This window comes from Camelina sativa, chromosome 10 (assembly GCF_000633955.1).
Source record: "Camelina sativa cultivar DH55 chromosome 10, Cs, whole genome shotgun sequence".
Lineage (NCBI taxonomy): Eukaryota > Viridiplantae > Streptophyta > Magnoliopsida > Brassicales > Brassicaceae > Camelina > Camelina sativa.
Window position 1 is genome coordinate 10,803,042 of NC_025694.1, and position 15,423 is coordinate 10,818,464.

Sequence of the window (15,423 nt, forward strand, 5' to 3'; positions counted from 1 at the left end):
TAAGTCATTCTACGCTTCGATCTCCGACTTCCGGGCCAACATAATGGGCAGTCCGTTTTGGGGGAGCGCGAATGGCCCATACTGAATCCCGTCGCTCGATCCAACTATTGACCAGCTGAATTACAAAACTACCCCTCATCAGAAACACTTCTATTTTCTCGAATATCATATAAACTCGAAAATAGAGAATAACAAAAAGTAAAGAGGAGGTAAATAAGTAAGTAGTACAACACACCTGTACTTGGTGGTCAGATGATGAATCATGATAGACATCTCAAGCTTGGCTAATTCATTACCAGGACAGGAGTGGGTTCCGTTGCCAAATGGCATGAAAGTATTGGGTTTTGGAGCCACCTATTATATCAAACCAACTCATGTTAAATGTAAAAATCATACTCCAACACACACAAAAAACATTTGTATTATTGTTGTATTCAATAATTGTTACCTCGAATCTTGATGGATCAAATTTTCCAGGATTTTTAAAAATATCAGCACTATGATGAATGTTTCTGAAAAGTGGCAAAACTTTCCATCCTTTAGGTATCAAATATCCTGCAAAACCATATAATATTAGTTCAAAATTCGACTCGTGGTTCATCCGGTTATTTAATCGGTTCGGTGTATGTTAGTATATACCTTCGTATTCAACATCTTCCACAGCTTCTCTGAATGTGAAAGATAAGATTGAAGCCACTCTTAACGTTTCTTGGATGACTCTTAAAGTTAATGGCATCTTCTTTGTATCTCCCCAAGTTAGAGACTCTCCTTCTTTGTCTTTCCTTATCGCCATTTGTTCTTCCTGTAAAAGAAAATACCAAAAACGCCCATGAGCAAACAAACAAAACTACGAAACTGCCACTCCTCTCAGATTTTATTACCAATAAGGACGACTAATACGTGTCCGTATGTGTTTACTTACAGTAACGGCTTCGAGAACGTTGGGATTCTCGGCCAAGTACTTGAGGATCCACGTCATCACACTCGCCGTCGTGTCTCTGGCCGCGAAGATGACTCCGATGATGTTGTCGGCGATCTGTTCGTCGGTCAGCTCTTCTTTGTCTCCCATGAATGATCCGAGTAGATCGTTGTGTGAGGAGCCGTTTTGTCTTCTCCTCTCTGACAAGATTCTGGCGAGGATCTGTGAGAGTTCCTTGCGAGCTTTCATAGATTTGTTGAAGAGTGTTCCAGGGAGGTTCACTGGCATCGAATTGTAACCTTTCTCGAGAATGTAGTAGCATCGTTTTAGATCTTCTCTGTATAAAACCTCGTCTTTTCCGAAGATCGAGAGCAACGCCACGTTGAAGGTGTACTGATCAAACAAAAAAAAGATCAAAAGGTCAAAACCAGTTTAGATTATAATAAAAAGTAAGAGTTGCTCTGTTTAGAAAAACAGAGAAAGTATGTGTCTTGCTCTGTTTCTAGCAGAGTAAAAAACAGAGGAAACAGGGGAGCTTACAGTTTTCATCTCTTGGTAAGTGTTGATCATTGTTCCATCCCAGTTACGGAGAGAATCTTGAGCGATTGATTCAATATTGGGAACCATGTTTCTGATAGAATCAGGCATGAAAGCACGAAGAACAAGCTTCCTGAGTTTAGCGTGATAGTCACCTTGGTGGAAGAAGATGGCTTGTTTACCTAACATCCTCTCTTTACTCGCCGGAAAAGTCGGTTTGAAGAGATGAGATTTCGTAACCAGAACGAACTTGGCCGCCTCTGGACTCGAGATCATCACACATGGACATCCCAATACATGGGTCTTAAACACCGATCCATACCTGGCAACAACAAAAAACATCATCATAACAGAATTATTATTAAATTGCTTCTCAAAAGTTTCGATTTTTTTTTTTTTTTTAAACCGACCTTTTCTGTTTGGATTGGAAAAAGACATTTGGGTCTTGAGAATAAAGTTGGAAGGTTTCGCCGACGTAAGGCCAACCCATTGTTCCCGGTGGGAGTGGAAGTTTCGAGGATCCACGGCGGCGCTGTGAGATTAGGCACCGGAGAGAGTAAAGGAAAAAAGCTCCGGCGAGGAGAGTGAGAACCATGGCGGAGAAATCCATTTTATTTGATCAGAAAAGAACCCACTTCGTGTTTTGACACAGTGGGAAGGGAGAAGAAGTAGTTGAACAACGAAGAACTTGTGAACTTGTATAAAAACAAAACAAAACTGAACTCTTTTTTTTTTTTTTTTATGTTTTTGGTTTGGTGTGTAATGGGGGAGATGTTTGTGATGCAAAGCAAGTGGGAGATGTGAATGGGTTTTATAGGCTATTCTCATAAGGTGGAGGAGGAGAGAGAGGTTTTGAAGTTGAGCTTTCTATACAGAAGAAACTCTTATTAGAGAGACAGCTCATTTGAGAGAGACGAAGATAGCACGTGTCAAGGAGCATGCATAAAGAGCGTCTGAGATTTTGACCAAACAATTAAAACTAGTTAAAGAGATGAGATGAGATGAGAGCCATTCAAATGGACTAGTTTGGTTAATTAGTTCTCTTGCCAAAAATTTATATTTCTTAATCAGTTTTTTAATTATTTAATTTTTTTATAAATCCTAATTATAAAAGAATAACAAAAAAAGTAGAGACAAATGTGGGGTTAGGGAAGGTTTTTTGTGTGTGTGTATGTTTGATTAACTTTGGACCTTTTTAATTAAAAATTTCTTTGGTATTGAATGTAACCTCTTAATGCTTCATCAAATAATTAATTTCAAAAATATTTTGAGAATTACATCAATTAACATCAACTATTTTTTTTTTTATTATATCTCAAGACAACACGTTTTTTTTTCCAGTTGATAGAATATTAATGAAGAATGGGAGTGATATCATGAAGATAACTACCGAGACTAGTTTTAGCTATTTATTTTTGATAAGTACTTTTTTTCTTAGATTTTTTACTATATGAATATAATATTCTGATAATATCTTGGATATATACATCCAAATATCATGACTAATGGCTAAACAAGATTGAACATTGAGATTGATTTTCTACAGTCTTTCTTACTTTCTATGTAAATAAATTATAAATGTAATTACCAAAACAGAGTAGTATACTTTTTTACGTGTCTGTAGCAGGTTATTACACACATAACATGCACATATATAATTAGACAAAATCAAGTTAATTTCTATATTAATAATTGTTTTCTCAATATTCCATATTTTTTCTTAATCTATAATTGAATTATATGACAATTTCAATAGAAAGTAATAAAGACTTATATATATGAAAATACTATATGCATTAATCATATGAAAAATTTATCAAGAGATTCCTGTTTTGGAATTTGAAGTTAATTGGAATTTTAAAGCTGGATTTGCATGATATATATATATATATATATATATATATCATGCAAAATACAATTTTCTTATATTTTATATATGTTAGATTCTGTTTTTGTTTTTTTGTGTAAATTCTTACATAGCTTTTAATTATATTGTAAGCATTATGCATTTTTTTAATTATTTTGTTTCTACATACAATATATACAAACTAATATAAAATACATATGATAAAAAATTGTATAATAAGCTACAACCTGGTTAACCTTTTTTTTTTTGTTTAGCTTGTTAACTTGATTCTGAGAAATACATACATGACGTATATGTAAAATGTTAGGTTTATGATACATAGTAAACCTGCAACCCTTTTGACGAAAACAAACATGATACAAAAGTATTGATACATTTTTTCGACTAGTAATTAGTAAATAGATACATATAACAGACGAATGTGTATTCTTCGTGGCTTATTATTAATCAGAAACACTTGCTATTTCCCTCCCACGTTAACACACACTGCCAAATAACTGAAAATGTATATATATCTTCTTTGAATTAATCAAACTTTTTGTTGTTTAATCAACAAACTCACGGATTTCAAACGTATTCTGATAATTAGATAAAAGGAAGATAAGAATTTGACATGTATATTTCTAATGATATGACTTTAGCTTAAAATGCAGACATTTATCTTAGTTGCACGAAATTTATCATTTGACTTTGGTGGTGCCAAGAAACAAAATCATCGAAGCTTAAAATATATATTAATTTCTCTCCTCCCTTATACAATATCAAAGAAAAGTCTTACCAAGAAATGATTCGCTCTTTTCCTAAAATTGATGCATACGCACGTTATATATAAAAGAATCAAGCTTACAAACATTCGTGTAGTAGAGGGAACATATTTTCGGATGCGCAAAATTAATATTATCTATCTTTTATTGATATATAAAAAATAAAATTAAAATCCTAAATTCTATCTCCACGGCTTGACCCGCTTTCCCTTATATAAAAAAAGAGTAGCGTTACAAAACTTAATTCCCGAACGTTTATATAATCTTCAGTAGTTGACAAAACAATGTTGAATTTGAGCTCGTCAAAACCGTTTTCCCAACATTAAAATTTTCGGCGACTTTGCTACCGGCTATTGTCAACAAAATGTAGTGACACTTGGCTTGCCATGGTTCATGCCTCCTAAATTAATCTTTTAAAATTATGGGAATAAATTAAAATGGCAATATATTCGTAAAGTTTTAGAAAGACCAATGTAGTAGCTTTAGTATATAACTATGAGACAAAGATTGAACTTTCTTTCTAGAAAATGAAATAGAAGATCTGGAGATACAAATCACATATCTTTCAGTCATGTTAAATTCGAATTGTTACTGTAATAGGAGAAACTTTATATAAATGAACTGCGGAAAGTGTTTCCACAATGCTACTTCTGAATTCAACTCAATTAGGTCTTATTGTCCTTATTTTGTAGCTTTAACCCTCTGACCCAATTTATGTGGAGTGCAAAATTCAGTCTATCCTTCTTCCTTCAAACAAATATAACTACATGATCTTATCATATAATATATCTAATCTCTCTCAAATATCTCTTTTTTGTAGCTTTGATCGAGTCCGGAACCAAAAATTTTGTATCGCTTCTTGGACAACACATATAATTCTGACTCAAGATTAAGTATGCTGGCCACCGTATACACATTTCTTTATCATCTCTGAAAATCCAGTCACATCTCTTATCTATTGTTCACAATTTCACATTATCTTCATATAGACATAGTTATAAATTTGAAGTGTATGACGTGAAACGTGATATATATATATATATATAATTATAAATATATATACACACACATGCCCCATGAAACAAATATAACTACGTACGTACGTGTGTATTGAATACAAAGATTAGCAATCCACGTAACTCTATAATATACGAAAATATTTCAAAGCAAAAAACAACAATATCCCAAAGGTAGATCGTTCTTCGGCCGACCATATTTTTTCATAACATGCAGACCTTTATTTGCGTGCCTGACAGTAAATTACTTTATATAGATTTGCGTTGGCAATTTCCTCATTGGGAAATCTTGATATTTGATATATCTTGTATGCTTTAAATTAAATAAACAATTATATTTTTAATCTGTAACTCGAACATAGGTGGTGTATAAATGCACCATCTTAATAGTTGCTAATAATCTGGAAAAAAAAACAAGATTAAAAACGTCACTAAATACTTATTTCTCAAACTTTTAACATTTTTAATCATCATACCACTATAATGTTCTATTTTAATTGATTATTATTTTATTTATTCGTAAAAAATGTACTATTTTATGTTACCAATCAAAATCTATTATATTTCAAAATGAATATTGAGTTTGATTGATAATACTACAAAACAATAAACAATTTTAATAGGTAAAAGTTATAAACAACTATATGAGGACCCGCTCGATGTGCGGGTTTAAATTTTATAAATGAAATTAAATTTACTAAAATTTGTTGTATGTTATATATAAATTTTATTTTTGTTATAATATACTGATTTGTATTCACTTACAAATATTTTATGTATGTTGTTATTAAAAGTATATTTTTTACACCTAAATGTACTCTTGTATGTTACAAAACTATTTTTTATCACCATCTAGATATTGTATATATAAACACATTAAGCCAAGTATATTACTTTCACTTCTGTAGTTTTTTTAATTACTAAAATAGTTGGCTCAAAAAATATTTTAAATAAAAAATATATTACATAATATACTAATCAATGATGTATTATCATAATAATGTATGCCCACCATGGAGAAAACATCGGCTCCACCTTCATCCCTTATGGAGAGAACCTTGCGTCCAACCTCCTCTATCAGGGAGAGAAGTTTGGCTCCGCCTTTCTCCATTGCAGAGATAACCTTGCGTCCAATCTCCTCCACCTTCTTCCCTTGCGGAGATAACTTTGTGTCCAACCTTCTCTACCATAGGGAGAACCTCGGGTCTGCCGTCCTCTTATGTGGAGAAAATATGTTTACGTCTTTTTGCTATCTCAAAATGGCTTGTTCCGACAACCAATGAAAGTAAAAACAATTTTCTAACGTCACAAAAAAATCTTTTGACAGTAACTAATGTTAAATTTCCCAATGTATTTGTGATAGTAACTATGCTAAAGTGAAAGTAAAATAGTTGGCTTAATGTGTTTATAGATAACATAATATACTAATCAATGATGTATCATCACAATAATGTATGACCGCGATGGAAAAAACCTCGGCTCCGCACTCATCCCTTATGGAGAGAACATTGCGTCCAACTTCCTCCATCATGGAGAGAACCTTGGCTCCGCCTTCTTCCCTTGCGTCCAACCTCCTCCAACTTCCTCTGTTGGCTAGATAACCTTGTGTCCAAACTTCTCCACCATAGAGAGAACCTCAGCTCTGCCCTCATCCTGTGTGGAGAGAAAATGTTCACGTCTTTTTGCTATCTCAAAATAGCTTGCTCTGACGACCAATAAACGTCAAAACCTTTTTCAATCGTCACAAAATCTTTTGATAGTAACTATTGCTAAATTTCTCAATGTATTCGTGGAAGTGTCTTTGACACACCATGATGTAGCCTCTGTCTCTGTAACGCTTCAACCGCCATATTGTTTAGTGAGCCCATGCCTACTCTCAGTCCATGGGTCCACCTTCCCAAGTGGGGCCTACATCTATTCTCGGCTTCTGGACCAACCCATATTCGATGGCCGGTTTGTTACGTCTGGGAGTCTTTAAAAATTTCAGTACCGACTTTAAAAATCAACAAATGATATTTTCTTGTGTTTTGTCCTCCCTCGCACAATTTCGACAATCACTTCCATAAAGGTCACCCATCATGAAGTTCTCTCAGGACCCTTGACTTTAAATGCATTTTGGTAACGTATGTGGCTAAATCAATTCTTTTAAACGTTTCCGCAAACCAGAGTGTCAGAGTCTTTGAGCTCATATGGATCTATCAACAACGATTTATTTTTTCCAATCTATCTATCTATGTTTTTCGTACGCTTGTGTTTGATTAGCCTATTTTATCAATTCATTAGGTTGATGAGCTTCTATTCGTTATCTCCCTTTAGGATTAAATGAATAATGGTAACAATTATGTTTGCAAAAAAAAAAGGTTTATGACCAACCAATCAAGGTTGAGAAATTGAAAGAAAATTAATTTGGCATAACTAAAAAAACAATAGAAGATTATAAGCATGGTAATATATGAATCCCAAATCATTCAAAGATTAAAATATAAATTAAAACAATCTAAAAATACTACAATAAAATTTAAAATGCAGTATTAGAAAAATAAGACTCATATATTAATCTTTTTTTTTTGTCAACATATTAATCTAAACTATTACCAACCAAAAAAGAAGAAAGTAGTAGAAAATTTTGGTTTAAAAAAATAAAAAAAAATTTACATTTCCATTAAAATATATTCCCAATTAAACAGAGTTGAAAGCAATGTTTTTGAATAAATTATTTAAATATGAGGTGATCTTTGATTATATAGAAGTGAGTACACAATTTAGAATTAATAATTAAATGTATATTTTCCTTAATATTTTTTTCTATTTTTTTATAATTAATCACTTAAAATCAAAAATAAGTAAATAATATTATAATTTCAAATTTTATGAAAATATATATAATCTCCTTATAATTATTTTAAAAAACTTTGTTTTTTTCTAAATACTGAAATTTTTATAATTATTTTTTTACTTTATTAATATTTTTTAAAACAAAATATTTTTATTTTGTTGTAATCAAATTCTTCCTATTTAATATTTACACATGTCAAAATTTCAGATTGATAACTTGACACATGTCAAAATCTTATTAATGATTAACTTTCAAAACATAAATTTATAAAATAAAATATATATACGAGATAACAATTAGAAAAAAGCTGAAAATATTATATATATATATATATATATATAATACATCTTGTATACGAAATCATCAATCAAATTCAATAGAAACTAAAAGAAAAATATTTTGCCGGGCGAGGAGGGGAAGGCGACAAATGTGATATGGGCAATAGCTATAACGAACATTGATTAGTAATTTAATAGACGTACAAAGGACAATTTTTGGGTTCACCTCTAGGGATGAACCACTCTTATTTAACTTCTTTAAATTAAGGAAACAAATCTTAATTAAGTAAATAAATTCTGTAAATCAATTATTTTAAAATTATTAATTTAAATATTATATTACAGTTTTTAATTATTACATCTAAACTCTAACCATTTTTTATAAATTAAAACCGACATATAATTTTCTTTAATTGTAAAATCTAAACCTTAACCACTCTTTTATAAACCCAAACCGACATATAATTTTTTTAATTGTAAAATCTAAACCCTAAACATTCTTTTATAAACCCAAACCGACATATAATTTTGTTTAATTGTAAAATCTAAACCCTAAACAATATTTTGTAAACCCAAACCGACATATAATTTCATTTAATTGTAAAATCTAAATCCTAACCACTCTTTTGTAAACCCAAACTGACATATAATTTTGTTTAATTTTAAACTCTAAATCTAACCATTCTTTATAAACTCAAACCGATATAAAATTTTTGAAATTACAAATTTAAACTATAATACTCTTTTATAACCCAAACAGACATAATATCCTTAATAAAAGATTCTCATAATTTGTATTGTCTTTTTATTTTAATTTTGATTTTTTTTAATATGATATGACATGGTATATTATTGTATTCTGATTGGTTAATTAAGAGTTGTGAATAATAGTTGTTTACTCTTACGCGTGAACCCAAGAATTTTTGGAAGAAAAATGTAAATATTTGTCACAACAGATACGAGTTATGTCCCGATAAGGCGAAAGATGGAATGTATATAATTTTGTATAAATACATTTTAAAACCCCGGTTTAATCAATTCCACCTTTTTTGCATTAATTCCATAGTGACAACACAACGTAAAAGACTTTATTGAGGCAGTTCGCTATATTGTCTACATATGGCCAGTATTGTACATTTATGTACGTACACATACACGAAGCCAAAAAAACTTTCTATGTCTCTGTATTTATTTTAGTATATTATTTTATAACCTTTTTCTGGAAGTTTATACAATTTTGCTAAGACTCTTATCACTCTATTTATATTATTAGGGATAGACTCTTATCACTCTATGTTTTTTTTTTTTTTTTGGGTTAAGTAGATAAGTATCATGAACATGCTTATAGAATAAAAACGGTTCATTATTTTGGCTTTAAAAAAGCAACAATTAGTTTTGGAATATTACATTAACAGTTTTAGAATGGATGTCAAATATTTAGTTTTAATTTCTGTCTCCTTTGTTCATATATAAACCATATATAATTCCTGTCATATCATGAACAATTTTGTGGAGACATGAGTTTAATTTTTTTTAAACCTCCTATAATTAATCAAACAAATTTCTTTAATGCAAATTAATTATGATCATATATTCATATACATATGAAAACGCTACTAGAATATCTCAGAGTTATTCTGTCGGATATATCTATCAACACAACCCATGTATAAGTCATAGAAACATGAAACGTACACAAATATCTACATTTGGAGTTTGGACAAGGCTGCCTGAAAAATTTCTCGGCAACCATGTAACTTCTGCGTACCTGCTTACTTATACATTCTAAATTAAGAGGCATATGTTGGCGAAAACAATAAAGTACATTGTACATATATAAATTAATTTAAGAAAACTATATATGAATATATATATTGTTAATTTATTTTATAAAAAAAAAAACTTCACAAAAGTGGAACATCAGTTAAATAAAGCTTGAGCCTAACCATGGCGGAGAGAACTTTTAAGAATCGTGCAAGGATTATTTACATGTGGCCAGCTTCGCACACGTGTCCATATCTCTCTCTCTACACGACTTCTAGGGCTTCCGTATCCCAAACTGATTCATTTATATTCATTAATTAAAACGTTCGATTCTCCATGTGTTATGTGTCTCTCTTTTGTATACGGTTTTTTTTTGACGTGTTTGGTGCGGAGTTTATATAGAGAAAAATAATTTGGCTATATGAGTTGTTCTGTTGATATTTTGTTTTTTGAGGGTCATATATGAAAGCCGATCATCATGGTGATTAATCATCTTTTATATTCTAACTACGTTAATATTGCTAATCAGGTTAATATAATGTATTGAACCGAATGCATATGCATGCCGGCGGCCAGCGGGTCTAGTTAATGTTTATTTTGTGGACAACATATGCCAAAGACTAAAGTGGCATTTTTTTTTTTTTTTGAGAGTATACTTGAAATCAAATCCATAGACTATATACCCTTTGATCGGATGGAGTCAGTAGGATAAGATGGTATGTTCAAGTATATCCAATATACATTTTTATCACTTGTTTTGCTATGAAAGATCGTCTCTACACAAATTGTAGTTTGGCGAATTTAGGTCAAAGTTTTTTGTTTTCCGGATTGTATCCTTTAAGAATATAGCCTAATGAAACATTAATTTTAGCTCTGGAAATTTTCAAAAAAAAAATTAAGAAAAAAATTTATATATGCTACAACAGGTCCTGACATTATTTTCTCGTTTCTTCTTTTGTCTTATGTGTATATCTCTGTGTTTGTTCATCATCGTCGAGTTCAAAATTGGTTGCAGTCTTTTTTTTTCACAAGTAATATTATATCAGATAAAGTTCAAAAAAACATATTTATTAAACATCGAACGTATTTGTCAAACTTTAAAATTTAAATACATCAAATATATTTTTTTGTCAACAGATCTTACTATCTCTTTCAAGTATTTACGGAAAGTTGAACTTAATTAAATTCCCGTATTCATGGATTTGCAATTTTGCATAGGTGGTATCGCCACTTGCGGTAGAGGATCCGAACACTTGTTTTATGTTTTCACTGACTCCCAATATTTTTGTTTTCTAGTTTCTTACATTTTTTTTGTCAACTTATTTCTAATAATATTTTAACATGATTTGATGTTGAAGACATAAAATATATAATGTAAGATCTCATTCGACCACGTGTCGTTGTATTTGAGGTGCAGATTCACGACATTTAGATTAATATATAATTCTTTTCTACCAATCTATTTATCTATAAAGTATGGCGTTATCATGTAAATCTCACCTTTTGTATATACAAGCTTACAGCTCTAAAAACAGTGATAATGGTAACTTTTGATAAGAATAATTAAAACATGTAGGAGGGATCGTGTCTGAATATGATGTGCAAAGACAAAAGTAAAACAACGACAAACAAAAGTGACACTGAGCCGCTGTATTACTTACACTTAACAAGTTCGCATTGATCTTTACAAGATATTTTTATTTCGGGAACATATAAAGGTAGTGATATTGAAAATCACATCATAAATTACTCGTATATATTTGAGATACTGCTTTGTAATTGATAGTTAGTGGAAAAAAAGAAACAAAAAGGTCATCTAACGATAATGTATATCAAATTTCAACAAATAGAAAACCACCAGTTTACTGTTGAGAAAAAGTTATAATGTATTGATGTGTATATGTGGACATATATACAATTATATATATATATATATTGAAAGTTCACATTCTGCGTACAAAACATACACATATATGCATATGTTATTATATGTATATATATATTATGGTTTTTATGGTTTTTAACTATAATATAATGAGTAAAAAAACTATGATATAATGAATCTTTTAGAGTCTCGTGTGTTTTTAGGTTATTTGTGAGTCTTTACAGTTTTATAGGATTTTGTCATTGATGGAGCAAAGTGGAGCAATTTGGAACGTTTTGGAGCATTGAATCGAAGGAAATCAACTTGGAGACAATCAAGAGTGATAATGTCGATCGACACCACCCTTTTAGCCGACACAAGAAGACCAAGTTGTGAAGATTTACAAAACTGTCCCAAAATTTTCTATATTTACATCATTAGTTCTTTTAGGAATATAAATAAGTTTTCTAGGTCATTGTTTAGAGGCCTAAGCTTTATTTTTGCAAAACCCTAAGAGATTTTAGAGAGCTTTTGGAGAGAACAATCATGTCTTTTTCAGAGAAGATTCAGAACTCCCTTACTTCTTTATTCTTTTTCTTATGCAATTTATTCAGAAGATGTTTTGATTTTCATTGATTATGTCTGAGTAGTTTGCTGGTTAGGTTTAGAGTTTTTCATAGGTTTTTATGGTTTATTAGATCTGTTTAATACTTAGGATTCATTATCTTCTGAGATCTTCATCATTAGTTGTTTTTCATATTAATTCTTGATTGATCACCTATAATTAATAACCTAGGAAAAGAAATTGATATGAGAATATAATTGATTTTCCTGATAAAACCTTTGATGAGCAAAATTACTTTTTACAAAGAGATTTGATTTAGTGATTTTGTGAACAAACTAAACTTGTTTTCAAAGCTGGTTTTTAACTTGAAGTTTACAAAGAGATTTGGATTTTCGGATTTTAAACTTAGATAATATTTGCACTGAGAACAGATTTATTTTACCATTGAGTTTAGTGTTCAAGATCTGATTTTAATTGTTTGAATCCTATTTATTTATTGATTTAATATTCTGTAATTTCTTGAGAAATTTTCTAGATCTAGCTTTTTAATCCTTTAAATTTACACAGCTATAATTTAATATTTTGCATTGCTTTTTATTTTAATACAAATCATTCTGTTTAGCGTAATCATAAAACTCTATAATTTATTGTGTGATCTTGAGTCCTCGTGAAATTCGACTTCTAAGTACTACAATGATCTTTTAATTTGTACTACAGTAATCTCTTAATTTGAGAGAATAGCTCTACGGTTAATTTAAGCTTATCAATATATGGATCTAATATATAGACGACAAAAGTACTCTTTCCAACTCGAACTGAAAATATGAATGTCGACGAAGAAACATTGTCTAAAGAGAACGAAACTAATATATGTTACATACAATAATGAGATGGATATAGTATATTGACCTTACTCGTACCAATCTAATAATTGAGAAGAAATAAGATTCGAGCCTCCCAATCAATTTAGAATTCTTATTGTAGAATTTCAAAAGAAAAGTTATTGGTTTTAACACTATGAGTTATAAATGTTTTTAGGTGCTCGAATTGGCCAAGTCTATAGCCTCTTGTTCAAAGTATGGGTCCGATAAGTCGTATTCATATGGATACAAATTCAATAAGTCGTCGTATCTCATTATATAGAATCGTATCTCTTATTTTGGATATGAAGTAAATATTATCTTTTCGAGGCTATAAATATATAATTTCAAAAATGGAATAAATGAAAACACTTTTGTTTCGTCTATTGTTTGCTAAGAAGAAAACGTGGCCGTGGTACTCCGTTTAGTCAACGTCAAGTCTTTGGAAAATTCGATGATGAAACGTAAATCTTTGACCACATTTCACTTTCTTGCTAAAACAAAATAAATTTAATTTTAAAATAGATCATCAAACAAAAAGGTACATCAAGTTGATGAGAACTATAGAAAACCCTACCAAAGTACACTCTTTCATCTATTGATTCCTTTAATAAAGAGATTTTGAAGTAATGTTCTTTTGTATTTTTGTTTCATTATATGCCCCCACACGGTATCATGTCTCGCTATTAAAAAAAACAGAAAAAAATGGACGTGACAATGATGAGTTAGATTGTCCGAACCAAATTTGCAAGTTGTAGTATTGCAATCATTTGTCTAGAACTTTTCGTTTTAATTGTTGGATAATTCCAACCCGAAGAAGAAACTATCTCCTAAGAAGTTGTCAAAAGAGATAGATTAGGAAAAGGAAAAGTTCCTATTATCATTAAGTTGTGTAATGGTAATTCTAGTAGGCTTAGGAAAAGTGTAAACCTATAAATATAAGAGTCCATGGAGAAATGTACCATAAGACTTGAGAAAAAAAAGAGATTTAGTTTTCTGAGAGAGTTTTCTAAATCTAATAGAAAGGTGTTCTTATATTTTTCAAGTTCTTAATATTAGATTTGGTATCAAAGCTAAGGTTGTAGCTCCGATCAAAAGTTGTGGAGAAGAAGCTGTCCATAACTAAGTATGGGGGACGAACCAAATCCATTGTCGAGAACCAAGGACCTTGGATCACCGTCCATCCAATGTCCGATGTTAACATCGACAAACTATATTGTTTGGTCGATGCGCATGAGAATCACACTTCCAGTTAGCGAGGTGTGGGATACTATTGATCCTGGATCCACCGATCAAAAGAAGAACGATGTGGCGACTGCTCTTCTGTTTCAATCCATCCCCGAATCACTTATCCTGCAAGTTGGAGATCAAGGCTCGGCTAAAACTCTATGGGAAGCCATAAGAGCACGCCATCAAGGTGCAGAACGTGTAAAGGAAACGAGGCTTCAAACTTTACTTGCAGATCTTGATCGGGTAACGATGAAGGATACCGACTCTGTTGATGACTTTGCTGGCAAGATCTCAGGTCTAGCATCGCAGTCAGCTGCTTTGGGAGAAATTATTGAAGAATCAAAATTGGTAAAGAAGTTCTTAAAAGGACTTCCAAGACACAAATATATTCATATCGTTGCATCGTTGGAACAAGTCTTAGATTTAAAGACAACTCGATTTGGAGACATAGTTGGTCGTATCAAAGCTTATGAAGAGCGTGTAGGGGAGGAGACCCGGAGTGAAGACCAAGCAAAACTTATGTTCTGAAATTCAAGCAATCAAGGAAGCTACGGTGGTTATCAAGGAAACAGAGGAGGCTATAACAGAGGAGGTTATGGAAGAAGAGGAAGTAGTCGAGGAGGATATGGTCGTGGTGGATATGGTCGAGGTGGTTTTGGTCATGGTAACTACAATGGAGATAGCTCTAGCAGAGGCAGGGGACGAGGAAGGTTCAATGGCCAGGGTCGTGGAGGAGACAATCCAGATCAAGTACAAAACCAGAATCAAAATCAGAATCAAAACCAGAAGAAGGATCTATCTAAAATAATTTGTTGGAGATGTGATAAACCGGGTCACTACGCATCTTCATGTCCTGCGAAAGAAGTTGCACATCAAGAGACAAATCTTAATGAAACTCATGAAGCTGATGCACTTTACGTTCA

The 15,423-nt window shown here is 31.4% G+C and overlaps 1 protein-coding gene across 1 annotated transcript; it reads right to left on the bottom strand.

Moving 5' to 3' along the window:
- LOC104718390 (abscisic acid 8'-hydroxylase 1-like) lies at positions 1 to 2,307 on the bottom strand. Its single transcript, XM_010436129.2, has 7 exons — positions 1,867 to 2,307; positions 1,460 to 1,778; positions 923 to 1,312; positions 640 to 802; positions 449 to 555; positions 236 to 354; positions 1 to 115 (listed from the first exon to the last, which is right to left on the bottom strand). The coding sequence occupies exons 1-7, from the start codon at positions 2,064 to 2,066 to the stop codon at positions 10 to 12; spliced, it is 1,404 nt and encodes a 467-aa protein (XP_010434431.1). The 5' UTR covers positions 2,067 to 2,307; the 3' UTR covers positions 1 to 9.

Coding starts and splice junctions, on each gene's coding strand:
- LOC104718390 (XM_010436129.2), bottom strand. CDS start 2,066: ATGGATTTCTCCGCCATGGTTCTCACTCTCCTCGCCGGAGCTTTTTTC. Junction 1,313..1,459: donor CTTACCAAGAGATGAAAACT/GTAAGCTCCCCT, acceptor TTGTTTGATCAG/TACACCTTCAACGTGGCGTT. Junction 116..235: donor CATCTGACCACCAAGTACAG/GTGTGTTGTACT, acceptor TTTGTAATTCAG/CTGGTCAATAGTTGGATCGA.